This window comes from Durio zibethinus, chromosome 18 (assembly GCF_047325235.1).
Source record: "Durio zibethinus cultivar Kanyao isolate XHJ-2024 chromosome 18, ASM4732523v1, whole genome shotgun sequence".
NCBI lineage: Eukaryota > Viridiplantae > Streptophyta > Magnoliopsida > Malvales > Malvaceae > Durio > Durio zibethinus.
The window spans coordinates 21,103,862-21,129,412 of record NC_143179.1 but is presented as its reverse complement, the minus strand read 5'-3'; the positions used below and the strand labels follow the sequence as shown (position 1 = coordinate 21,129,412).

The window sequence follows — 25,551 nt, the reverse complement described above, 5'->3', positions numbered from 1 at the left end:
TTTTTTTTCAGAAAATGGCAAGAAGAAAGTCAATTGACTCATTTGGCAAGGCAGTTGATTCCACTATCGATCCAGTAGGTTCATAACAATAGAACAGTGTTTCCAAAAAAGCAAAAGAATCGACTGATATTGATTTCAATTTACGGTAGTTGATCGCCTAATCTGGACAATCAACTATTCCTTTGTGCTTTTAAGTTTTTAGACTTTGCTTAGTTTCTGTTTAAGCATAACAGTTGACTGGTTCATTATGACAGTCGACTTCCTCTATGACAACTTAAGAAAGTGGACTCCTTATTATATGATAATCGATTTTTTTTTTTTTGTTTGAGATTTTTTAATATACGATAATTATTTTAATTTTTAATTAATTTAAAATTAAGTTAGATCAAATTTAATAAAAAACTAAGATCTTTTAATATCTTTTTTTTTATTTATAAAATTTGAAATAAAAAATTTACTTAAAAAATTGATTGTTTTTTTTAACAATAAAAATATTTTTAAAATTTATTAAAAACTTAATATGATTTCATTTATAATTAAAATTTACTTAATTAAATTATTTTCATATTTTAAAAATATTTTCAACAGTTGTTTCTTATGAATAAAATCATTATTTTTTTTCTCTGCTTCAAGATCTCGTTAAACTTGAAATTTTCAAAATTTAAATTATTAAAACACTCACTTAATTTTTTTTTTTATATAAAAGAGATAATAATCTAAAAATAAAACAAATAATTATAGATCTAAAATACAAAACTCAGTCTTTGGTTCTAGTGCAGTATCTTACTTAAAAGGGTCAAACAATGATAGCACATCATTAGAGATAAGAATAAATCAGAATCCATACTTCATAGTTTTCACTGGTTAAAGGGTGCAATCTTGATATGTCCTGATCTGTGTCTCCTTGCTTCAACTATTGCTTCCTTTAAGACCTTCTCCTCGTGAAGAAATCAGTGGCTCATCCTAACCAGGCAGAGCCAGAGGTTGGTAAAGAGAAAGAGTCCATTTTTATAGGATTCCTTTTTTTTTTTTTTATCATGAATGTAATTTTATAAAGTACAGCTATTAATATTAGCTAGCAAAGTTATTTTTTTTCTCGTTATTTGCTAAATAATTTGACTTTAAAAGTGTAAACAAAAAAATAGATTATTTTTTAAATCAATTGATATATTAATAAAATTAATATTTAAAATTTATGAGTTTGAAAAAATTAATATATATATTATTTTCAACAAAATATGCAATAATGTAAAGGTTTAACAATAAATTAAAAACTTAAAAAAAAAAGTGAAAACACAAAAATAATGATGTGATATATATATAATAATATAAATAATACAAAATTTTAAAACTAAAATTTAATTATATATATGTATACTTTGAAAATTTATTAAATTCATTTATATAAAGAATTAAAGACACATTTTTAAATTATTATAAAAAATTAAAAAGATAAAATATATAACAATCTTTTAATTTTGAAATTAAAAAAATTTTATTATCGATATATAAAAAATAAACTATTATATATTTTAAAAAAATATCGTGCATTGAAAATTAATCATATTAATAAAAAAAATATAAATTTAAAATCAAAATTATAAATTCAAGTGATAACCAAAATTATCAATTGTGTCGAGCTTTAGTTGATGTATATAGAAAATCTTTAGCATTTTCAGCATTGCAATTAAATTATTATCAACATAAATAATAAAATTTTTTATAGATAGGATGTCATAATAGATAATAAAATAAAATATTGTATATGTTAATATTTAAAATTTAAAATTACTAAACATTAAATTTTAAAAAATAATTATATAAATTAATTAAAAAAGTTTCAATTTCATATAATGATTTTATTTAAACATATCCATTTTTCATCTCAAATATGGTTTTCATTGATCATCTCATGCAACACATGCTCCAACTTGCTCTCTCATGCAGGATTTCAAAATAGGATACTGTTAAATGCATCTCAATTTTTTCCCTTCACACAACAAATATTTTTTTTAAAAAATATTTATAAATAAAATTACTTAATTATCATATTTTTCACATAAATTTTTTAAAATGAATTTTAAAATTTATAAATAATATTTGTTTATGTACATAATATCAAACAAATATTATGTACATAAACAAATATTATTTATAATTTTAAAATAAAATTAAGTTTGATCTTAAGCTATTCAAATAATAAGTTAAATTCGAAACTTTTAATACTCAATATAAGTGGCATGATATTCATGGAGTTTTTAAATTGTTTGATATTATGTACATAAACAAATGAAATATAATATTAATTTATATGTCTTAAAATTATATTTGAAATTTTTTATTTTGAATTTAAACGATAACTCAAAGTCCTATAATGATAATAGAAATTGAAATATAATCAAATAACTCAATTGAATTGAAATCGAATAAAAAAATTTGTTCATCTCAAGCATTAAGTATTTTAATTAAACTGAGCTCAAGCATAACAAGTTTGGCTTAATTACAAATCTAACAGTGATAATTTTCACTAAACATTTTTTTATACATATCTTAATTAACAAACTTCATTTAATTACACTTATTATTATTACAAATTTTATTTAATTTGCACTTAAAGTAAAATTTTAAAATTTTAATTTATATTTAAAAAATTTTAATATAATAAAATATAAAAATTTTATTTTAAAAAATAATTCAATGATTTTTTTAACAAAACTTTATAGCTTTAATGTTTAATGTGTAAAGAAAGGTGATTATCAAAATAATAAAAAAAAATCTAATTATTACTTTTTTTATAAAAAAATTAATAGGAATCATTTATCCTTGCACCCGCGTCAGCAAAATTATAACGTGACGTAGATCTTCCTTTCAGGTTACCACAGACAACCCCACGCCCAAAATGCGCGTGAACCACACAACCAAACCAAACCGGGATGCAGTCGCTCTTGCCAAAAAATAAATGTTGGAATTACAGCTGGAATCAATTTTAATTATTAAAAAAAAAAAAACCCTAGCTAAAACTCCTTCCACGTCAGCTTTCCATCCATCTCTCTCTATATATAAATCAGGAAATCAAATCATTTTGCAAAATTAAAATGGTAGAACTCAAGGCGGTACGGCCGGCGATTTCTTGTTATTTTTCAGGCGTGGAGAGTGGTCCGTCTGTACCTTTTCGCACGGTTGGCTTCCTGAAGTGGCAGATGCCGGCGCTTTCGCCTTCTTTGGGGTTGAGTTGTGGCAACAATGCCAGGTTGAGCTTGGTTCAGGCGACGGAGGAATCGACAGTTTCGATTGCGAACGATCGTGCTTCTGTTATATCTGGTACGTAGTTTTGTTTTTTTTTTAATTTTTATTGGTGATCAAGTGTTTAGTTTTCTTTTTCTGGTCAAGAATTTGGTTCAGGTGTTATTTTTTTCCTTATAGCCTTATAGGTGGAAAAAAATTAAAAATAAAAGGAAGTCTTTGGGTACAGCCAAATGTGGCAACTTAAGCTGGCTTGGATTTGGTTTTAACTTTTCAAGTATTTTCGTATCTTTGGCCATTTCATTTGGAGTTTTTTTTTTTTTTTTAATTTTTTAAATTTTGGTAGGGAGGGGAAGGACTAATCAGGTTGACTTTTGAAGTTTTTTTCAGCTTAATTGGATTGTAGACTTGAAAGCATTAACATTTTTGACTCTGCTCTAACTGGTTCTAGTTCTACTCTATTAGACTGTGGCACCTACTCTAACTTATCTTGATGAGGGTCTTAGATTCTAGATACCCTCAATGAGGGGTTACCGGTGCTGAAATCTAAGACTAACCCCTCTCTAGAATATCTAGTATCTACTGTTGTACCTCTCATGGTCTTAAGAATGTCCTATGTGCAAGAATAAGAAGTTTAACGGATAAGTTGGGGATGAAGAAGTTAAGCCCCGGACTTTATTTTTGACATTTGGTTTGCCTAGCTTTTAGGTTGTGCCTGACAGCTATCACCAAATTTTTTGTCCTTGATGGGTGTTCTTTATGGAGTTCCAGCCTTGAAGTCATCAACTTTCCTTTCTGCGTATATCTTCAGTGAAACCTGGAGGTTGGCCTTGAAAGCATAACTGGTTTTGGCCCGGTAGAATTCCTAGACAAATTTTATGGAACGGTTGGGATCCAAAATCACGTATTTCAGATTGAGATTGAGGTCTAGATAACAACCACAACATGGCTTCATCTGAAACTATAACTATTTTTCAAAAAAAGAAAAGTAATTGATAAAAATAAATCCTTTGCTTATAGTGGCTTCTTGTTCTTTAACAATGACAGTGCTGATAATAAATCAACTGGATACATCTGAATCCCTAAACATCAGCCTTTCTAATTGGACTATTTATTTTGTAGTCTCTTTAGATGTTGATTTATTATGGTAGATGGCTTTCTCATTTTGTGGGACATTGTTCTATAATGTTGTATGAAACTTTGGCCATTCCGTGGAATTAATTTGTGGCAATGACGACTGTGCAAAGTCATGATTTCTTTAGTATATTGTTTCTTTCGAGCTGGATCTACTTAGAGTTCTGATATCAAACGTCTAACTAGGTGAAAATCTCCGCCAGATGGCTACTAATGGGAAGGCTACGAACATTTTATGGCACAAAAGTTCAGTTGGTAAACTTAATCGGCAAGAGTTACTTGAGCAAAAGGGTTGTGTCATATGGATTACGGGTCTCAGTGGCTCAGGTTTGTTAGAGCAAATTATGTGGATACTGAAGTTTATGCTAATCTTTTTATTGCCATTAACTTATTTCTTGTTTTCTATGTTCCATGAGTATATAGATGGCTTCTTGAGCTTATGATGTGCTTTAGTAGTCTTTTTTATGTGCTAAAAGAACAAAAAAAAGTTGCTACGTGCTGAACCATTGGCCTTTTGGTTGTGGAGGAACTTGTAAAATCAAAATCAAGAACTTAGGGCAACACAGCTGACCTTTCGGATATTACTGAGTGCCTTCCTTGTGACCATACAGGATTCTTTGTTCCTGTTCGTTGTTAGTTTCTCCTTGCTAAACTGAAGAATGTGTTCAAACATTATCCGTTTATCCCATTGTGTCGCACCCTCTCTCTCCCTTTCTCTCACTGTGGTCTATGAATATAGGAAAGAGCACTTTGGCATGTGCTCTGTGCCAAGCCTTGTATTCAAGGGGAAAGTTGACTTACATCCTTGATGGTGATAATATTCGGCATGGTCTAAACCGTGACCTTAGTTTTAAAGCAGAAGATCGTGCAGAAAACATACGAAGGATTGGTAAATGCTGTTTGGTACCTCATCATAGTCCTCTTCTTCTTTATCCTTTCATTCTCTTCTTCTGATGGTTTCATCTTTCAACTTGTTATGATTCATACAGGAGAGGTAGCAAAGCTCTTTGCTGATGCTGGCATCATTTGCATTGCCAGCGTGATATCTCCCTACAGAAGAGACAGGGATGCATGTCGTGAACTGTTGCCAGAAGGAGATTTCATTGAGGTATGTGCTACCTTTCAGAAACATGAAATCTGAGGGCTTTGATCTTATTTGTGATTTCTACTAAGAGGAAAGGGCTTCTGCATCAGACAAAGGTTCTTTATTATTGCTCTTAGAGAAAATTAACTGGGCAATACTTTGGACAGGTGTTCATGGATGTGCCACTCCAAATATGTGAGGCGAGGGACCCAAAGGGCCTGTACAAGCTTGCAAGAGCTGGAAAAATTAAAGGTGTCTGTTCTCCCAGATTCTGTATCTGCAGTTTGGTTTAAGCTCACATTTTTAGAGTAGCTTATGTAGTATTCTTTTCTGTAGGTTTTACAGGCATCGATGACCCATATGAACCACCTTTGAATTGTGAGGTATGTATATCATTGGGGTAACATTTTTGTTTGGCATAGGCTTGTACTTGTTTAAAACTGGAACGCACCTAAATATAGTTTATGTTCCAAAAATGAAATTCAGCTGACACAAATCTTTAAATGGTTTTAAGCATGGAGAGGCTTAGTTGGTAGTGTGCTTGTGGATGGCTATGGCTGTATGAGATGATAGATATCCTGTCATGGTTCAGTGTCTGATATTGGCTGCCACATTTCTAGTCATCTCAGTCTGAACATGACAAAGCCATACTTAAGACTAAATTGCATGACTGTGGAATCCCTACATATTCAAAATGGCAAGGCATTCCACTTCTTTTAGTTTTCTATAGATCTCATGTCCCAACATTTAAACTGAAGCATCAACTCCTCCTTTTTTTTTCAGTTGGTGTTACCACAAAAGGGAAACGACTGTGCTTCCCCATGTGAAATGGCCGAAACTGTGATATCTTACCTGGAGGAGAAGGGGTACCTGCTGGCCTAAGAAGCCCTGCAATTCCTGGTCACCATAATCACCTGTGATATGGTGAGAGCAAATCAATGAAAATTGATTTTCTAAATTAAGGAAATCTCTCGTTTCCTGCACTCGGAAATTTCTTGTTTCCTATTTCTATATCCTGTTTCTGGCATCAGGGAAACTTCTTGTTTCCTGTATCTGTAGTTTTTGTCCTGTGTTAGATAATTAATCGCTTGATTAATTAGTGTCAGTTTCCTTTACTAGGCTTTCCTAAAGTCAAGTTAGGTGTTATTGGCTTTGGTTACTTCGGGAGCAAAAAATAAAGATGGACTGAAGGTGGTAAGTTATTGGTGTATGAGTTTGTATCATATAGCATAGTAATGATTGCTTATGAATAAAAGGCTATCTCTGGTTTTCGCTGAAAGATACCCTTAAATATGTACATTTCTTCCCTGCTCTTTCTAGTAAGTACAGATTTCGCATTTAGCCCAATGATTCCTAATCAAGCAAATGTCAAAATACTAGCACAGAGAATTAGGGACAATTTGCAGCTAGATCAACCCTGGATATCCTGTAACCGCCCTCAAATCTGTTTAAAGGTGCAATTATTTGTATTTATTTTATCTCTAATTTTTATAAAATATAAAAATTATGGTATTATAATTTATTTTGAAATATTAAATATAAAATATATTTTTTTAATTTTTATTAAATTTTTATTTGATTTATATTAAAATTTTGAATTATATCATTTTCAGTCGTAGCTTATTTAAAGTTATCAGATTTATTCGAAGAGAACATTTAAAGAAAAAGGAAAAATCAAGGTGCAGGTCAAGCTTCTGATTATTCCTGGCTATTGAGTTTCGGAAGGAAATGTGCAAAACTTTTTGCGGGAAAGGGTTATAAGACATGAGTGCCATGATAAAGTAAAGAAGTAAAATATCTTGAGGATAAGAATCTGGAAAGATTCAATCATGTCGCAAAATATCTTGCTGAGGATAAGAATCTGGAAAGATTCAATCATGTCGGTTATGTCGGTTGACTCACCTATGAGATTCAAAGCACTAATAAAGAAAGTTCATCCAGCTCTGAAAATATCTGCTTTCTTGCCTTATCCCCAAGAAAACTTTGTTGAAACCAGTGTCATGTTTGTCAGAAAAACAGTCATTCTCTGACACAAGCAAATTGACTTGATGGATTGGTTTAACCCAAATGTGTGTAGTATAGTAGGTTTCTAGATTTGAAACCAAACAAACAAAAAATACTAAAAATAGGTCCATTTGCCTGGTATGTACTTTACATGTCCGGTACCCTTCAAAATTATCTCACCCTTCCTTTTTTTTTTATCTACTTGCACATAGAACTGGTAATTTCATTGCTTGGAAAATTCTCAAAGTACTGCAATAGTTTGACATTTAGCATGCACACTGCAGCTTGGAAATAAATACATGAATGGATGAATTTTGCTAAAACTTATTAAATTATTTGCCAAAATAAAATGAAACTCGAGTTGACGATTTTTATAATTACTCTTAAACAGCAAATTTATAATTCAAAAGTTAACTCTTACAATCACTTATTATATATATATATATATATATATATATGGACACCTTAAAATTTTAAGAATGAAAGGAGAAGGGAATGAATATCAAATGAAAGCAAGATCAAACTCTGGCCTTGTATGCCCATGAATGGACAAGAAGCAGACCACAAGGGCCATGGTCATGGAAACAGCAGCTGAACTCACAGCATCAAAAGTTGTAGAGAACCGCCTCTCTTGCAGACCCCAAAGCGTCCTAACAAGCAATCCCATGCCATCAATGATCATTGCCAGCACCAGAGCCATCTTCAAAAATAAAAGAAAAGAATATGAAGGAATGAGCTGAGAACTCTGAGATAATGCGAAGCAACCAGACCTAACTATATTGATCAGAATTCAGAAGCTCTCTTTCTCCTAGAAAAAGGTGTTCAAAAGAGACTCGAAAAGTGCGCATTGCAGCTGAAGAAAGATGGTGGTGGGTAAAGGGATTGAGTGATTGAGACTGCCGTCTTTTTTTTGGCTCTCATGATAAAATAAAGGCAGTTTCATCATTCATCATTATTGTTCCAAGATGACAACTTGTAGGTAAAGAGGAAAAGCCGCTGCTTCCACGAAGCTTCCCATTTTCACCTGATCCTATGGTTTTGCTATTTGTGATATTAACTCACAACAGGGCCTGGATTTTGGAACCAAATGGTTAACGGATTCAATAAAGCTCAATACAACCAAATTTGTTTGGTGTTAATGAAATGATGCATCCTCAGTTATTGAACTTGCTTCATCTTTATTTCTTTAGGTTTCCTATTTCTTTTGTTATGTAATCGCAAAAAATTAAAATTTGCTTTCAAGAAATTTTAATTAGATTCAGAAATAGATTACTAAAATAGAAGGATGATGAAAATACATGAACTTTTTTGTTTCCTCCAAAAACGTCAAGGCAGTTGAATTTGACAGCCCAAGAATTACAAGTATGTCATTTATACTTGGTTTGGATGAACCGTGGGAAGGGATTTTTAAGACATCATCACGTGACTGAACCATCAGTCATCCAAATGAAGCAATTATCTAATACAGTTGCAAAGTATGTAACATAACATCAATCCGACCTTTTTCTAGGATTGTTAACCAGATTGAGTTAGTTGAATAAATTGGGTGTGGGCGGCTTCCATTTTTTGCCCTGTTGGATGACATTTGCTCTTAGTCATCATTCTTGATTCATCAAGGGCTCCATTATTGTTTCCCTACCTTCTCTTACAAGCCAATTTCTTGGCTAGGTCTCGGATGATCATATCTTTCCTTTATTTGCTTGGTAATTCAGCATGAATAATGTAATCCTCTCAAAATCTTGTATGACAAGGGTGTCTTCATTATGACCTTCTTCAAAAGTCTACCCTTGTAATTAAAAGAGTTATTATTAATCATGTTAACATGATTGTTACTTCATTGATACTTCATGTAATTGTCAAATCATCCGATGTACCTCAACTATGAGGAGCTTAAATCATCCCATTTGAAAAATAGACTACTATAGAACATTTAAAATTACATGTAAAATACAAGAAATATGATATCAGTCGTAAACAAGAAAAAGGAGGTGGGAAATCACAAATTATCGATTCATTTGATAATTGATAATTCCCAATCACAAGTTATTTTTTTCCCATTCACTAAACTTTGGATCTAGAATCAACCGCCTGATGTGTTAGCAACAGAGACAAGGAAATAATAGGTTGAACAATACAGATTGATCTGTACATGGTAGATCATTCTCCAAGTGGCAGCAAGAGATGGCAATGAGTGAAAAATGTACTTACCTATGTCGTCAATTACTATCCCAGAAGAACTTTTGAATAATTTAACTCTCACTTTCATTTACCAGACAATCATCATCTGGGACATTACTGGTATGACATCCTTTACTACCACTAAGGTCCTCTCTAAGATGTCGCCCAAAAGCTGTTGTGCCTGCTTATGATTTTTATCAGTTAGAAAACAAAACAAGACAGCAGAAGTGTTCAAACAGCAAAAAATTAGACTCCCAGGAACTAAATTTGATGCCAACTTATGGAAAAATAACAGTTTTTCTTTATGGGATATATCAAATCATTATCTGAGATCAACAGGGAATCCAAAAGTTCAGATTTTTTAAGTTGATATCAATCCAATTATTGCAAAACTACCAAGACAAGCTAATGCTAAAAGAACAAAGATAGAAACATGGGAAAGCTTGGGAAGCCTAGCTAAATTCCCTCCAATGCCGGATTAAAAGAGAGAAAATCTCAACACTTCTCGGGTTTCTGTTTTTACTCTCCTTCATTAGCATCATCACCTGTATCTGGGGTTGAATGGGAAACAAGGTTGTTTCTCGTTGCTGTGGAGCTGTTGGAGAAGGAATCGTTGAAACCGTTACCGATGAAAGTGGAGGTGGTGGTGGCGACTATTGATTGAATGGCAGCCTTCCACTCTGCATCGCCGTCTTCTTCCCCACCGCTGCTGCTGCTGCTACTGGTTGGACTTGGACCTCAAATCGCTAAACCCACAATCATCGCCGCTGGCTTTTGCCATTCGTTGGTGGTGCCATAAGCCCTGTAGGGGAGTTACAGAATTGGGCTCTTTCGGCCTTCTTAGTGTATTTGACCGATTCTGGTTCTTATCATTGGCAAAATGGGCCAGAGGGGATGGGAGGAAAAAATAATTTTAAATTATAAAAAAGAAACATTTAAAATATAAATAAAATTTAGAAATATTAATATAAAACATGAAAAGGAACATAAAAACAAAGGCCCATTTTTTAAACGGGCGTCAACTTGGGCCGTCTTGCAAATTCAAATCGGAACCGGCAAACGCGGAACTCACCGTTTCAAACGGTCAAAGGTCAAAACCTCAATCCAATTCCATAAACCAATCGCTCTAATCAGATTCAATCCCCGGCAAAGCATAAACCCTACCGATCTCGCCAAACTCAATTTCAAATAAAATTCCTACAAAGCAAGGCTATTAAAAACCAGAAACCCTAAAATTGGATCGTCCTAGAAAAGCTCGCGAAGATGGGGAAGAAACAGCACAGCAAAGATCGAATGTTTATAACGAAAACGGAGTGGGCCACCTAGTGGGGCGGCGCTAAATCCAAAGAAAATCGCACCCGTTCAAACGCCTCCCTTCTATTGATGCGCGTATGCCTCACACTCCAGTCCCACATTTATTTAGATCTTTATTAAATTCATTCTTATTTACTTGCAACATTTTAATTTTCCTTTTTTTTTTTTTTATGGGTTTTCCTATTCGGTCTTACATTTGCGTCGTCTAAGTTGCCGGTATATACAAAGGATGGCAGTGTCTTCGATATAATGTTGCTATCTTTTTATTTTTATTTGTTACGGATTTTAAGCTTTGATTTTTTTAGTGTAATTTAGGGTTTGATTTTTATTGTTTTCTGTTGCATGAATATAATTCCTTATGTTAGGAAGTATGGGAAGAATCCGGTTACTGGGGCTCCATTGAAGCAAGAGGTTCTTTTCCCTCTTACTATCCTCAAGAATTCTGAAGGCTAGAGATATTTTATGAACAAATTGGTATTCTTAATAAGATGAACCAATATAGTACTTGACAAGTGTACGTATATTGCCACTGTCATGTTCTAGCCAAGCATCTTAAGATTTAGAAGTAAAGTTTGTAGAGTTTATATTGAAAAGGAATACTTGTTTATTATATAGATTACATTAATGCTTTCTAGATTCTTTTATAAGGTGCATGAGATTTTTGGAGGATGTATTTCTTTGATGTGATACAGCTGTGTAAACAAAGTTTTGGTTTTCTATCCTTTACTTGACTTATAACTTTTTCAACAAGGTCAAACTTGAGTCTGCTCTTCTTTTTTCAGCTATGGCATGCAAATTCTGGATGTTACACAGTTAACTTGGGTTTGGTTTGCAAAAACAAAACCTTGGATGGGCTGTTGTATTGTTGATGTTATCTTTAGCGTTATTCTCATTTTCTCTAAGAACAAGCCTATGAAGAATGCAAGATCTGCCAGCTTTTGGAGTTATTTCCTGTTCTTTTATTAGTTTAATTTGTTGATGTCCTGCAGGACTAGAGTACACTTTGCCTATGTTGAAATTTTGAGCTGAAAATCAAGAAGATGAAATTAGAGTCTGTGAAGGTTAATGTCTCTATTCAAACAGGGTATATTATCATTGTTTGAGTTTCTATCTCATTATGTGTACGGGTAGTCCTTTAGAGATGTTTCGGTGTTGATTTGTTGATTAGACATTGTGGTGGTAATGGCTTGTGGTAACTATCAGTCTATCATCAATAAATTGATATTGGTAAGTTTATGTGAGAGTTGGTATATTAATTATCTAGAAAAGTGGAAAAGGATAATTCCTGATGAAGATGATCGTGGATTTAGATTCTTAGTTATCATTTTAAATCCATGGGGGGTTTTTAGTATATAGAAAATGCCTCAAGATATCTCTAAACAATTTGAGCCTTGGTCAGTGTTAACATTGGATTGTTTATCAGGGGAAGAGCTGTTTTACTACTGGTGCTGCTTCACTATCCTTTACTTCTACCTCTTATGATCCTGTCACAAAAAAGGAATTTGAGTACGTTGAAGTTGAAAAAAATCTCAAAAAGAAAGGTTACATTCAGTTGTTTACAACACAAGGTGATTTGAACATTGAGCTACACTGTGATATAACTCCAAAGATATGTGCGAACTTCATTGCTCGTTGTGCACATGGTTATTACAATGGAGTGGTCTTCCATCGGTATGGTGACATTACTAGTTCAAATCCTATCTTCTGTTTTCATCACTGGGTTTAATAGTTTGACTCATGCTGATGAAGTTAATATTTACTGGTATGTAGGAATTTTATGATTCAAGGTTGTGATCCAAATGGGAAAGCCTTTTAAAGATGAACTGAACTCTAAGTTGCTTCACTCAGGAAGAGGTGTTGTTAGTATGGCAAGCAGTGCCCCTCACACAAATTGTTCCCCATTGTTCATCCTCTACAAATCTGCAAATCATTTAAACTTCAAACATATGGTTTTTGGTGGAGTTGTTGGTGGCTTGACCACACTATCAGCTATGGAGAAGGTTCCTTTTGATGACAATAACCATCCTCTTGTGAGTTTCGATGTTGAGTATTCTTTCCATAATTAGTGATTTGTCAAGTTTGCGTATTTTTTCCATGTTAGGATGTGCTTAATATCAGCGGCATGGTTGATTACTTCTTTAATACAAATGCGAGTTCCCCTTTTTTTTGTGATTTTATAAATTGTTAGGTATTTAATTTGATATTCTTACATTTTATTTTTGTTAAGTTGTGTATAGAGAAGAGATGATAGTGAGGTTAAAATCATTTTCTGTTTGCTATAAATCTTTGCATATCTATTTGTGTTGTGTTTGCTACTGCATCCCTTTTAATCATGTATGATATGCAATTGAAAAACTGTTTGTAAGGAAAAATCCTGATTGTGATGATTGCAATGCCTCTGGAATGTTCACCTTGTAGTATTTAAGCATCTATATTGTTAGAAAGGATTGGCTATTAGGATAATTTGTATTCCAAGCCTAATTTCTGAGTGTTTTCTTCTGTTGCTTGTGCAGGAGGAGATTAGAATAATTAGTGTCACAGTATTTGTAAATCTGTTCTTCGAACTTGATGAAGAGGAAGAGGAAGAGAAGAGCAAACACAAAAAGACTGGTGAGGATGAAGATAATGTTAGTTTTGGACACCCTGGTCATAAGAATTCTGGATTTTAGTTTTTTTTTTTTTTTTTCAATTTATATTTCTTCTTGCAAACTGATCATTTTGGGTTTTTTTCTTTGATTTCCAGGAAAAGGTTGGGTATTGTTATAGCAATCCTGGTACAGGAACAGCAGATTCTGGAGCCATAGGTGGTGGTGGTGTTAGAAAGTACTTAAAAGGCTAGGAATTCTCAAACTGATTCTGGTGCTGTTGATATCAGTCTAACAGCAATTTTTGTAACTAAGAAAAGAAATTCATGACAGGAGAATTTAAAGATATTTCTGCTTCATGATGTTCCTTAATGCAGTGCTATCCTTTTAAATGATACAAAATGTGCTTTGGAGCTTGGAAGCAAGGAATGCTCAAATTTGAATTTGCCATTCAATTCCACTTTGACAAAAACCACTTCAGCAAAAATATGGGCGTGAAAGATTCAATTACAGAATTCAGATTCTTTTTTTCTTCTTGGTAAGAATTTTGCCCTAGCTTGTAGGCATTTTTATAGACAGTGGATATGCTGGTAGAGGTAGTTTAAGTCAGCATAGGTGGTGAAAGGAAGAGGAATGAAAAACCAGCATTACTCCTTTCCATTTGTATTTGATGCTGTGTAAAAGTTGTATGAAATAAGATTAGAAAATTTTTCTGGTTCTTACAAGGTTCTTCCAACATAACATTCTCTTTCCTGTTATTCAATTATAAGAAACAGATTTTGTCCAAATGATTCTCTTTCTTTGAACTGTGATTCCCATGAAATTGCATGTTTTTGCCACTGTTCTCTGGTTTCTTTTCTATCCTTTAGCACTTGTTGCTTCCTGACCAGTTTCTTTCAAAATGCTGGTTTGGACCCAAGATTTGTTGCCTGTTTTTAATCATGTATGTGAAATGCTAGTATTCACTGCTCTAGCATTTGTTGGGATGTCCCTTGTGTATAGCCTGTTATAAACAGCACAGTTTGACTTGCATTCATAAAATTGCCCATGCAATTGGGTTACAAGCAATAGAGGCTCCTTCAATGCTTATTCTCACAAAACAGAAGTGGGTAGCTTTTGACACATGGCATACTTGCCACATGCAGGCGAAGCGCTTTTGACTGGATCTGTGTAGGTTCAGATGTCAGGTAAGCATGACTAACTTTTAGCATTTGTCCATGTATATGTGCATTTTTTTGGCCATTATGTACGTGTATGTTAGTATTTGCATATATAGGAGTTTTCCTTGAGAACATGATTGAATTTTCCGTACTGCTGCAATTTTCATATTACCATATTTTCTGTACTACAGAATGATGGTATTTGAACTTATGGAATGAGTAGAGACCTTTGTTGGACTCCACATTGACAGGTTAGCATTGAAGTTCTTTTGTATCTTTTATTTCGCAAAGGTCATACCATGCTTACTACATGCATGATTTGAATCCTTTTACATGAAACACACAATTGATAGACAAGTATGCTGTAAACTCAAGGTCCTGCCCTAGTTATCCCTCAAAGCCATAAAGCATATTCCTACTGTGGGGTCCAGAGTTGTGACCATTGAACCATGCAATGATTAAATGTTGCTATTATTGGTCTTGCAATCAGTTTCGTTAAGCTTATTTTCAATGTTAAAATTGTGAGTCCATAAGCCATTGATTAGCCACATCCTCCACATCTAAGCCATTTCCTGTTTTCTCAAGTCGGACTGGCACAGCAGGGATTATGGTGCTAAGTTAGCGTTTCTAGTAAATTGGACATGGTGCTGCTATGGTACTGTAAACCACTATAGCAAAGACTGGAAAATAGATCATCATAAAATCTAGCTCTGAGGTTTGCCATTGAAAAAGGAAAAAAGAAGATCCCGGCCTAAGTCTATTCGACATTCATTTTATCTGACACCTTACCATTGCATTTCCAAACTTCTTATGTTTTCTCCATTTTGCTATCCACTCAAAAATCTTTGCTCACTGCTCTGAATCAAGAACAAGAGAAGATAACATGATTATATGTCAGCTGGATAAAAGACAGCACACAATTGGTGACCCACCAGCTGTAGAATTCTTGACAAAACAGGTCAGTTTGATCATTCAGGAGTAGAGGTTTTTGGATGTTTCCAGCTAACGTTATCTTCACCATATTAGTGATGGCTGTGCAAAGCAAAAACACTTTTGAGAATGAATGGCTTTTCTAACTCGCAGAGCAGCTAGAAATAGCCATTATGGACCACACCTATTTGGTGATATTGCTAGCATATGTTGATTTCTAATTTAAAATGTCATTCTTGACGTTTGTCTAACTAGAACTTGGTGAGCATGATTCAGAGCTTTTTTGGACTAAATATTCAGTTTTTTACTGGAAAACTTCTTCATAGGAAATGATTGTCAACATTCGGTGAAAGCTTGAATCAATCAAAGCTGTTAAGTATAGTGGTTTTTAAACAGATCATACCTGTAAGGGAAAAATCTCCCCAGCTCTCTTTAATTATCTTCAATTGTAGGTTAGTTGGTCAACCTTTTTAATTTTGGATTTTAGCAGACTTCCTTTCTTAGTAATTTGTCTATTTTTAACTCAAAACTCGTATCTTAAATTGTGAAAAGAGATTTTAATCAGGATTGTTATTATTTTATGCATTGATGACATAAAAAAACTTGAGTCTTTTTTTATCATATTATTTTAAATGGTATGTGTCATCTCTAATAATCTGAATGTGATAATTTTTCATAAAATATTATTTAATTAATTAAAAATCATATTTAATGTTTTATTAATAATGAATCATGTGTTATGTGGAAATAATCCCCAACATGTTTATATATATTCTGTTAGCTTGCACATGTAACATCCTTGTCAAAACTGATGTGTTCTTTCTCCTCTTTTAATGGATTATTTTCTTGACTTCCTTTTTCAGTTTTCTGATGAACAATGAAGATGTCAATTCAGAATTCATCTTTCAAGCTGTCTTCAATTGTAACTAACTTGAGTAGTCTTCAGAAGGTGAAGACTGGTGCTTTTTGCTTTAAAGCTGATTCAACTACTTTAAAGAGGTAGACATTAGAAAACCCTATGCTCTTTTTTTTTTTTTTTTCTTTTTAATTTTTCAACTGTCCTTAAAGTTTAACACTTGCTAATTTTTTCCTATATTGATTTTATATCTTATTTCTCATTAGATTGTGGAAAAAATTTCTTGAACAAGCTCTTTTTTCTTTTAATGAAATATAATTAGTAGTATGAGTAAAATTAATTCTAATATTTCATATAAAAATTAATAAATTAAATTAAACAAATAAATCAATAAACTAATTAAATATATAATTGGATGAATTTAACGTATATAAAATTGAACAAATTTCACCAAAAAAGATTTGAACATGAAATTTCAAGATTTCATGACATCTTTCTTTAGTTATAAAGAATGGGTGAACAAACTCTTAATTAATAATCCAATAGGTAGGGCCTCCTAAACATCATCAAACAGAGAAAAATAACAGTAATTGAATTCAAAGAGATTAGTTGCAAAAGAGAAGTAAGGGAAAGGGAGAGGTGGGAGTGGAGGTTCCAATTGCAATTACAGCTTTGTGACTAATGGCTTAATGGTGTCATGCCATGTCAGGCAAAATCCAACCCCATCTACATCTATTTGCAGGTCCACTAAAGTTTTCTTTGGGTACATACACTTTTTCTGATATAGCTCAGCATTATGGTGGGGTTAATGTTTGTACAAAACCATGAGGAAAGCATGTTTCGATGAAAAAAACAAAAAGAGTTGATTGTGTCGATGAAGCCTTGACTTAGTTATCGGAATAAGGCTTTAAAATTTTATAATTTTAAGTTCAAATTTTATTATGTGTTAATTTGGTTGTTTAGTTATGTTATAATTTATTAATTAATTTTAATATAATAGTGGATTATTTAATTAATTATATGAATGTAATAATTAAGTGTAATTTAAAAAAAATTGATTGGGAAACTCATAAGCATGTCTTTCTGTGGTCACAATTACTTTTTTTTTTTTTTTCAAATCTTAAATTCTTCTTTTATTATTTTACTTTTGACCTTATAATTCAACAAAAACTCTGTCAAGGTGAGGGAACAAAAATTCTATCAAAAACAAAGAAAATAAGAGAGGGATAAATTAAGATTTTGGAGTCAAACAATCTATCATCTTCTTTTAAGGGATTTGAGTGGTAGAAAATAGGATATGCAATACCCGAACAACTTTTTTTGGCCAGAATTTATTCAATGGTTGATATATAATTTTTTTAAAAAGTAAGGTTTGTATTTAAAATAGATATTTATTAATAAATTAATAACAAAAAAAAGAGAACAAAAAAGGTAAAAACTAGACTATTCCAAAACAGGTCCTGAAGAATTAATAAGTTGGCATTACATACCCAATCAATCCAAAGCAAAATTTAAGTTTTTGACTTGATAATTCTAAGTATTACTCATTCAAGAATGAAATTATACAAATTTAGATTCGAATCTATCGGACCTAAGCTCTCGGGTTCGAAGGATTTGAGAAAGAAAAGGTGTTACTTTTCAGTTATATAATTTAGCCATTAAACAATAAACTAAATCAAGCAGAAAAAGATGTTAAAATCAACAAGTTGCCATCACCTAAAGCAAATTTTCTATTATGGTTGAGGTAGAGTGTGACATTTCATCCACATTTCTGTTATAATAATCCTGAAAGCAAAAATTATTTGAACAAAATGTGGACCCCACAAATCCATCAAACATCACCTAGTTTAAGCTTTCAAAGTCATTGTCTTTTGTGTCCTAGTACACTCATATATATATATATATAATATTTTGATTTTAAATGGAGTAATTAAATCCTTTGTAGCTTTGGCAATGGGGCTGGAAACTTGGAACATTGCAGCTGGAGCAATATACTTTAATTTCTCGGGAATTGAGTTTCCAAAACTACTCTTCTTTTTCCCTGCATATAAAATCCATGACTGTTTAGTACATTTCTGGATTGGTGGGTAAGAAAAATATGTGCACTCTGCTTTTGTCTGCGAGCATCCTCTTAACTAGGGACAAAGTGTCCGAGCCAGGAATTGTCCTAATGATTGTTGAAGAAAATCGAGGACAAAGAACAATCCATAAGAATATAATCTCTACGTACAGCAAAATAAATGTATAGCTAGGCCAGCCACCTTGACATTTGAGAAAAAATAGAGTTCTAATCTAACCTGAGCTTAGTATATACTAGCATTTTGCTGTCTCCTAAAAACCAAAGTTGAGTACAAACCAGGAACCCTCCAACCCAAAACATAACATAATCTCTCAAGTTTCAAACATTGATTCAAGGGAGAGAATGTGAATGTTAAGGCTAAGACTAGAGTCAAGTGCCAACCAAACAAGTGCCAACCAGACAAGAAGGTGAGGACAATAGGGGAAGCAACTTGGCTAGGAAGAAAACTTAGAAGAGTTTGGTCAAGTGAATTGCAAGATTTTGGGGGCAGTTACATGGAAGAGAGGGGTATGTACGGGATTCGGTTTTGGTCATCTAGCTAGAGTTTTAGTATGTGAAGTGATTAGTGTTTGTGATTTATAAACTATTTGATGATAGGGGAGTGTGGGGAGAAAAAAGGGAGGAAAGCATGCTGCATGCCCTAGGGAAGGGTACATTTTGGCAATAGAATAGAGTAAATATTATATGTCAAATTGATGTATGGGATAATGTAATAGTATAGAAAAGGAAAAAGTAACAGGAATTTTGGCAGAGTTTGGAGAGGGATTAGGAGGCAAGGAATGTGAATGGCCTGTGCTTGGGTTTTGGTGGGTTTGATGATGGTGATGCACGCCGGCAGCTTTACTCTTCCAGCTCTCTCTAACCCAATTGTCACGCCTGCTCCCACTAAAACGTATTCTAACATTTTCCTCCCTCCCTTTCTCTCTCTCTCTGAATGAAAAGCTATCCCACTAAACCCATTTGTTGATATCGACCTTGTTATCTTTTTCTCAATCTCTTTCATCTTTTGTCAGACAAATTCTATTCCTAAAACACCAGCTAGCTACTCCATACCACCTTCCAGGTTTTAACAGAAAGCCCCATATTAGTCAATTCCCTAAAAGTATAAACTACAAGAAAAAAACCTCCGGCCTCTAACCCCACCTCTAACCCCACCTCCAATTTTCTCATCGATTACACAAAAAGAAGGCCATTTTTTACTCACATTTCGATTCCCATTCCCTTTCTTTCTTTTTCTTTTTTTCCCTTCTAATTGTGCTTAAAAAACCCAATTAGAAAAATCAAGATTTAACGTCCCGTCGTTTAATCATTTCTCTATATCCCAATATTCTTGTACTGTTAAAAACAGAAACTCACCCATCTTTTCCAACACCTCCCCCAACACCCCCCCAACAGCCTCAATCCAAAGTTTATTGATGTGGGTCTCTTGTTACTTGGTATTAGATGGATACCTTATTTAGACTTGTGAGTCTCCAATCATCCGATCAATCTTTCAACTCTAGCAGAACTTCTAGCAGCTCTAGATCCTCTAGACAAAACCATCACTACCAACAACAAGACGAAGAATGCTTCAACTTTTTCATGGATGAAGACGACTTCTCTTCGTCTTCTTCTAAACACTACTATCCTTATCATCATCAACAACAGCAACAATACCAACCCCACCCTTCCATCACCACCACAACTCCCACAACCACCACTACAAACACTTCTACCCCCACCACTCACCATGCTTTTGAGACTTCTGACTTCTCTTCTTTCTCCCCTGCTCGTGACCTAAACTTCGATTTCTCAGGAAAGTGGGCTACCGATACTCTCCTGGAAACAGCAACCGCTATTGCTGATCGAAACAGTGGTCGCGTCCAACAACTCATGTGGATGCTCAACGAGCTTAGCACACCCTACGGTGACACCGACCAAAAACTCGGTTCTTATTTTCTTCAAGCCTTGTTTAGCCGCATGACTGACTCTGGTGAGCGTTGTTATCGAACGTTAGCCTCAGTATCTGAGAAAACCTCTTCTTTTGAGTCAACAAGGAAGATGGTATTAAAGTTTCAAGAGGTAAGTCCTTGGACTACTTTTGGTCACGTTGCTTCTAATGGTGCAATCATGGAAGCTTTCGAAGGTGAAAGCAAATTACATATAATTGATATCAGCAACACTTATTGCACCCAATGGCCTACTTTGCTTGAAGCCCTAGCTACCCGTACCGATGAAACCCCACATTTAAGGTTAACCACTATCGTTGCTAGCAAAAACGGTGGCGTTTCGGGTGCATCAGGAGCTGTAGAAGGCTTAGGTGCAGTTCAAAAGGTAATGAAAGAAATAGGAAACAGAATGGAAAAGTTTGCTAGGCTTATGGGAGTTCCTTTTAAATTCAATATAATACACCATGCCGGCGATTTATGTAACATAGATTTATCAGAACTTGATATCAAAGAGGATGAAGCCTTAGCCATCAACTGTGTTGGCACATTACATTCGATTAGAGCCGTTGATAATCGTAGAGATATCATGATATCGAATTTCAGGAGATTGCAGCCAAGGATTATAACAGTCGTCGAAGAAGAAGCCGATCTTGACATTGGGGTTGATGGACTGGAGTTCGTTAAAGGTTTCCAAGAATGTTTAAGGTGGTTTAGGGTTTACTTTGAAGCCTTGGATGAGAGTTTTGCGAGAACAAGCAATGAAAGGTTGATGCTGGAACGAGCAGCTGGTCGAGCCATAGTTGATTTGGTGGCTTGTCCGCCCTCCGAGTCCATCGAGAGGCGCGAGTCAGCCACCCGCTGGTCCAGACGGTTCCACGCAAGTGGGTTTAACCCTGCTGTTTTGAGTGATGAAGTCAGTGATGATGTACGCGCTTTGTTGAGAAGGTACAAGGAAGGCTGGTCAATGGCACAGTGTCCTGACGCTGGTATATTCTTGTCTTGGAAAGATCAGCCGGTGGTTTGGGCCAGTGCATGGCGGCCTTGACGACGGGACTGATTCACACGTGTGTTATGTTTTTCTCGCACGTGTAATGGGGATTGGTATTATATATGGGGTTGGTTAAACTAATTTGTGCTTTTGGAGGAGAAAAAAGGGGATTGAAAGAATGGGGAGTGCCACGAATTTGCTCTTGATTTGATAGGATTGGAAGCAAATTGGTTTTCACTAATTATAATTAATCTTCCTTTTTAGTTTTTACCACTTTGTGACTATTTTTGATTGTATGAAAAAAAGGGTTATGGGTTTTTGACAATCATCAAATTCATAGGTTTAATTTGCTTCATTTACTTAAACAAATTAGCAACAAACAAACAAAATTGCATCCATATGTATATTGAGAACGACCAACGAAAATTGATATAGGATCGATGGGTAAATGGGATATGTGAATTTTCCCACTCATTTTATTTTCAAACAATCGAAACTTAAGTACGCTAACTTAGTAAAGGTTTAGATTTCATCGCACTTCTAGTGTGGTTCAGTTAAACTCAAATAATCGCTAATTGAATATAAATATTAATTCTAGTAAGGTCCATTTAGCATAAATTTTTTTATAATTTTTTTTTTCAATTACAATTATAGTAATTTCTTTCAATTGCAATTAAAATAATTTTTATTATTATTTTCAATTTGACTAGAACTAATTTCATTATCCATTTAAATGGACCCTTAATTTGACCCGTGAACAACTTATTGAAATTGTCCCAAGTTGACTTGATACACAATTAAAACAAAAGAACAAAGTTTCTTGTTTTAAACACAAGGTTGGTGTTGGACTAAACAAATAATTAGCAATGCTAAGTAACTTTTAAACCATTGTTAATAAGTCCAAAACTAAAATGGTGTTGGTTTTGATGTAAAAGGGCAAATCAGCTTAGGGAAATTAATTATTTTGATAACAAAAAAAGTTTTAAATTTCAAATTATCCATCTAAAATTTGATTTAAATTCATGGTGATTAAATTAAAAAAAATTATCACCTCATCCATATTGTTTTATTTATTAAATTCTTAAAGATTCAATCAAGAATTCCTCTCCTCACAAAAAAATAATAGGTTATTATCTACTGTGGGGGCCTTAGAATTTTAGGACGGCCATTGGTTTAGGGTGGTTGGTTTCAATTGTGGGGAATCTTATAAAACAAAAAGGGTGTTTAGTCATAAGTGGCATAGATGGGGCTTAGTGGCTAGCATGTTTTGTGTTGATATTGTCTTAGGTATTCTTTTAATTTTTTTCTCTTCTTATAATGTAAATGAAAATTTTGTCCCTTCTTTGTCCTTGGATTGTCTCTCAGGGTGTACCAAGGTAAGTTCAGCGATAAAGTTTGCCAGCACTTGTAATTTTAAGGCTGACTTGGATGATATATGTAGGTAAAACTCATTGAACTCTATAGCCCATTTAATTACCTTTTTCGACATTTCAAGCTTTTGTAAGATCTATCTCAATGGCTAGTCAGTAAGTATGTGAATTATGTGGATTTGGAAATATGGTGTGAGTTTCCTAGTCGAGGTGACAATGGCATAAGCTAGCTTTTTTATGTCTCCATAGTTAGTCTTAGTCTTACCTTTCATTATTGTGACATAACTCTGCCGTATCATGGAGTGATTTTCCCGAACCTCTCCACCCCTACCAAGTGTTGAGAATTTCACTTTCAAATAGAGAGTTAAACTTATAACCCGTATAACAGATTGGTTAGATCGATCCAATATCATGTTATAAGCTGATAGGACGTTTACAACCATAAATTCTATAATCGAGGTAATAGTATTTGGTTCAGTCCCCAAAGAGATCGAAAGCTTGATGATTCTTTTTATTGATACCTGCTCGTTCTCAAACCCCATAAGTGTTGTAGTGATCAGTTTCAATTAATCTTCACAAATTTTCATTTTTCTTATGCAACTGTAGCACATGACATCGAATGATTCCCATTATCAAATAGGATTCTTTCGACTACATAGTTATACACTAAGGTTGTGATTATTATAACATCATTATATAGGTGTTAAATTCTTTTAAAATCTTTCGAGCTAAATGAGATCAGCTTATCTTTTTAATCTTTTTTCTTTTTTGTTGAGGTGCTTACCGTTATAACTATGTCTGGGTTAAATTTCCTCTTGGCTGAAGTGGAGTTACTCCCAGTGATCACATTAATCACCCTGGTTATTGGTTTATTATTATCAGTTCAGATCTCTTCTTGAATCAACTCGTTTCTTTAAGTTTCCTTTCTTACATGTTTATAGGTAAGCTGTAGGGGACCGTCAAGAAACAATAAAGATAGTGTCGAGCTGATGTGGTACTAAACATATTAAATTGATTCGACATGTCAGGTCGACACAAATAATAAAAATATTCTTGATTGTTTGTTGAAAATTTCTAAAAAAAAAAAAGATCACTATATTCTTTTGACCATTAAATACGTTTAATAGAAACTAATCTCACCATCCATATAAATAGACTCATGAATGGCCTATTGAAATTGTCTCAAGTCGAATTGATACACGATTAAGACAAAAGAAACAATTTTGTTATTTTAAACACAAAGTTGGTGTTGGACTGAACAAATAATTAGCAATACTAAGTAATTTTTAAACTATTGTTAAGAAAAATAGCGTTTTACCGAGATTTTTGGTAGCAATCAAATTTCCTTCCTAAGTGTCAACAATTGTTATGGTATTTTGCGTTTTTTAACATATGTAAGTCCAAAACTAAATGGGGTTGGTATTTGATGTAAAAGGGCAGTATCAACTTAGCAGAATTAATTATTTTGATAACAAAAAAGTTTTAAATTTCAAATTATTCATCTAAAATTTCATTTAAATTCATGGTGATTAAATTTAAAAAAATGATAACCTTATCATATTGTTTTATTTATTAAATTCTTAAAGATTCAATAAAAAATTTCTTTCTTCACAAAAAATAATAGGTCACTATCGTGTGGGGACCTTAGAATCTTAGGACGGCCATTGATTTAATGGGTTGGGTTTAATCGTGGAGAATCTTATAAAATAAAAAGCTATTTAGTCATAAGTGGCATTGACAGGGCTTAGTGGCCAGCCTGCCTTGTGTTGATATCGTATAAGGTAGTCTCTTTTTTTATCTCCTCTTATAAATGTAAATTAAAATTTTTTTTTTCTCTTTTTAGCTTTTGATTTTAGAAAGGGAAGCCTATGGTTTTGCCCATATAAATTGGGCCCCACCAAAACCTAAAAAATCCTTTCATGGTGGTGTAACAACGTTAACAAGTATTGCTTTTTGGCCCACACAAGAGGAAGGAAAGAGATGAGAAGCATAAATTGTACAGTGGGAACTTCTTTTTAGGGGGTTCACATCTTAATCTTTCGATGATACGTGCCCTCTCTCCAAGTTAATACACCCACTCCCTTCTCATTTCATCTTAACTTAAAATTATTATTTTTATTTTGGTAATACCTTTTTAAATATCTTTTTCCCTACTTTCTTTAGCTTTTAAAGTCAAAAATAATATTTTCTATGCAGCTTTTTACGTGTATTCTCGTCAAGACATGTTTTTTTTTTTTTTTTAATAAAAGTGAGTCGGTCTTGTTGTTTTCTGAGTTTTATAAGTGTAAATTATAAAGTCATACATAATATCAAATAACATGACTTCAAAACATGCAATAAAATGTATTTTTAAAAAAAAATTATTTTACCTTCATTAATCATGATATGTAAAAAGATGAATCGAAAGGTTATAGAATAAAATAAAACTCTTGTTTTGATTTTATTTTACACTAATAAAACCAAATCATTAAATATTTTTAATAAAACACAAAATCATTATCTGTTAAAATGATTTTTATTTCCCTATTTATATAAAACTTAATCAAGAGTCATAATTCTTCAATTATATTGTTTTATTATACTAATTTATATATACAAGGAAAAAATTTTCCTTAAAGTTTAAACTCATTTGAAATGAAACTAGTCTTACATAACCAAAGCTTCTTTTAAAAATATTCCGATGGGTCAATGCTTCTT

At 33.3% G+C, this 25,551-nt stretch overlaps 2 protein-coding genes, 1 long non-coding RNA gene and 1 pseudogene across 7 annotated transcripts; 3 read left to right on the top strand and 1 right to left on the bottom strand.

Moving 5' to 3' along the window:
* The first annotated feature begins 3,051 nt into the window (after positions 1-3,051).
* Positions 3,052-6,740, top strand: LOC111299934 (adenylyl-sulfate kinase 1, chloroplastic-like). 4 transcript variants are annotated; one of them, XR_016329995.1, is made up of 8 exons: positions 3,052-3,321; positions 4,564-4,704; positions 5,117-5,266; positions 5,367-5,485; positions 5,629-5,713; positions 5,798-5,844; positions 5,976-6,158; positions 6,245-6,740. XR_016329995.1 is itself a non-coding variant. In XM_022895466.2 (8 exons), exons 1-7 carry the CDS (start codon positions 3,096-3,098, stop codon positions 6,341-6,343), a joined length of 867 nt encoding a protein of 288 aa, XP_022751201.2. In that variant the 5' UTR covers positions 3,059-3,095; the 3' UTR covers positions 6,344-6,385; positions 6,581-6,740. The 4 variants fall into 4 exon arrangements, 3 of the variants coding, with proteins under 3 accessions (XP_022751201.2, XP_022751200.2, XP_022751205.2); XM_022895466.2 differs by lacking the exon at positions 5,976-6,158 and having other exon boundaries at positions 3,059-3,321; positions 6,245-6,385; positions 6,581-6,740; XM_022895465.2 differs by lacking the exon at positions 5,976-6,158 and having other exon boundaries at positions 3,063-3,321.
* Positions 6,741-9,925: 3,185 nt separating this feature from the next.
* LOC149513867 (uncharacterized) lies at positions 9,926-10,868 on the bottom strand. Its single transcript, XR_016329994.1, has 2 exons — positions 10,716-10,868; positions 9,926-10,508 (listed from the first exon to the last, which is right to left on the bottom strand). It is a non-coding gene; the product is annotated as an uncharacterized LOC149513867 (long non-coding RNA).
* Positions 10,869-11,042: 174 nt separating this feature from the next.
* Positions 11,043-14,330, top strand: LOC111299933 (peptidyl-prolyl cis-trans isomerase CYP65-like; annotated as a pseudogene). The gene is made up of 6 exons (XR_016329993.1): positions 11,043-11,208; positions 11,323-11,368; positions 12,381-12,628; positions 12,728-12,987; positions 13,471-13,584; positions 13,701-14,330. The product of XR_016329993.1 is annotated as a peptidyl-prolyl cis-trans isomerase CYP65-like (transcript).
* A 4,702-nt stretch (positions 14,331-19,032) lies between these two features.
* On the top strand, positions 19,033-21,929 carry LOC111299932 (protein SHORT-ROOT-like). The gene has a single exon (XM_022895464.2). The coding sequence runs from the start codon at positions 20,012-20,014 to the stop codon at positions 21,539-21,541; it is 1,530 nt and encodes a 509-aa protein (XP_022751199.2). The 5' UTR covers positions 19,033-20,011; the 3' UTR covers positions 21,542-21,929.
* Positions 21,930-25,551: the final 3,622 nt, after the last annotated feature.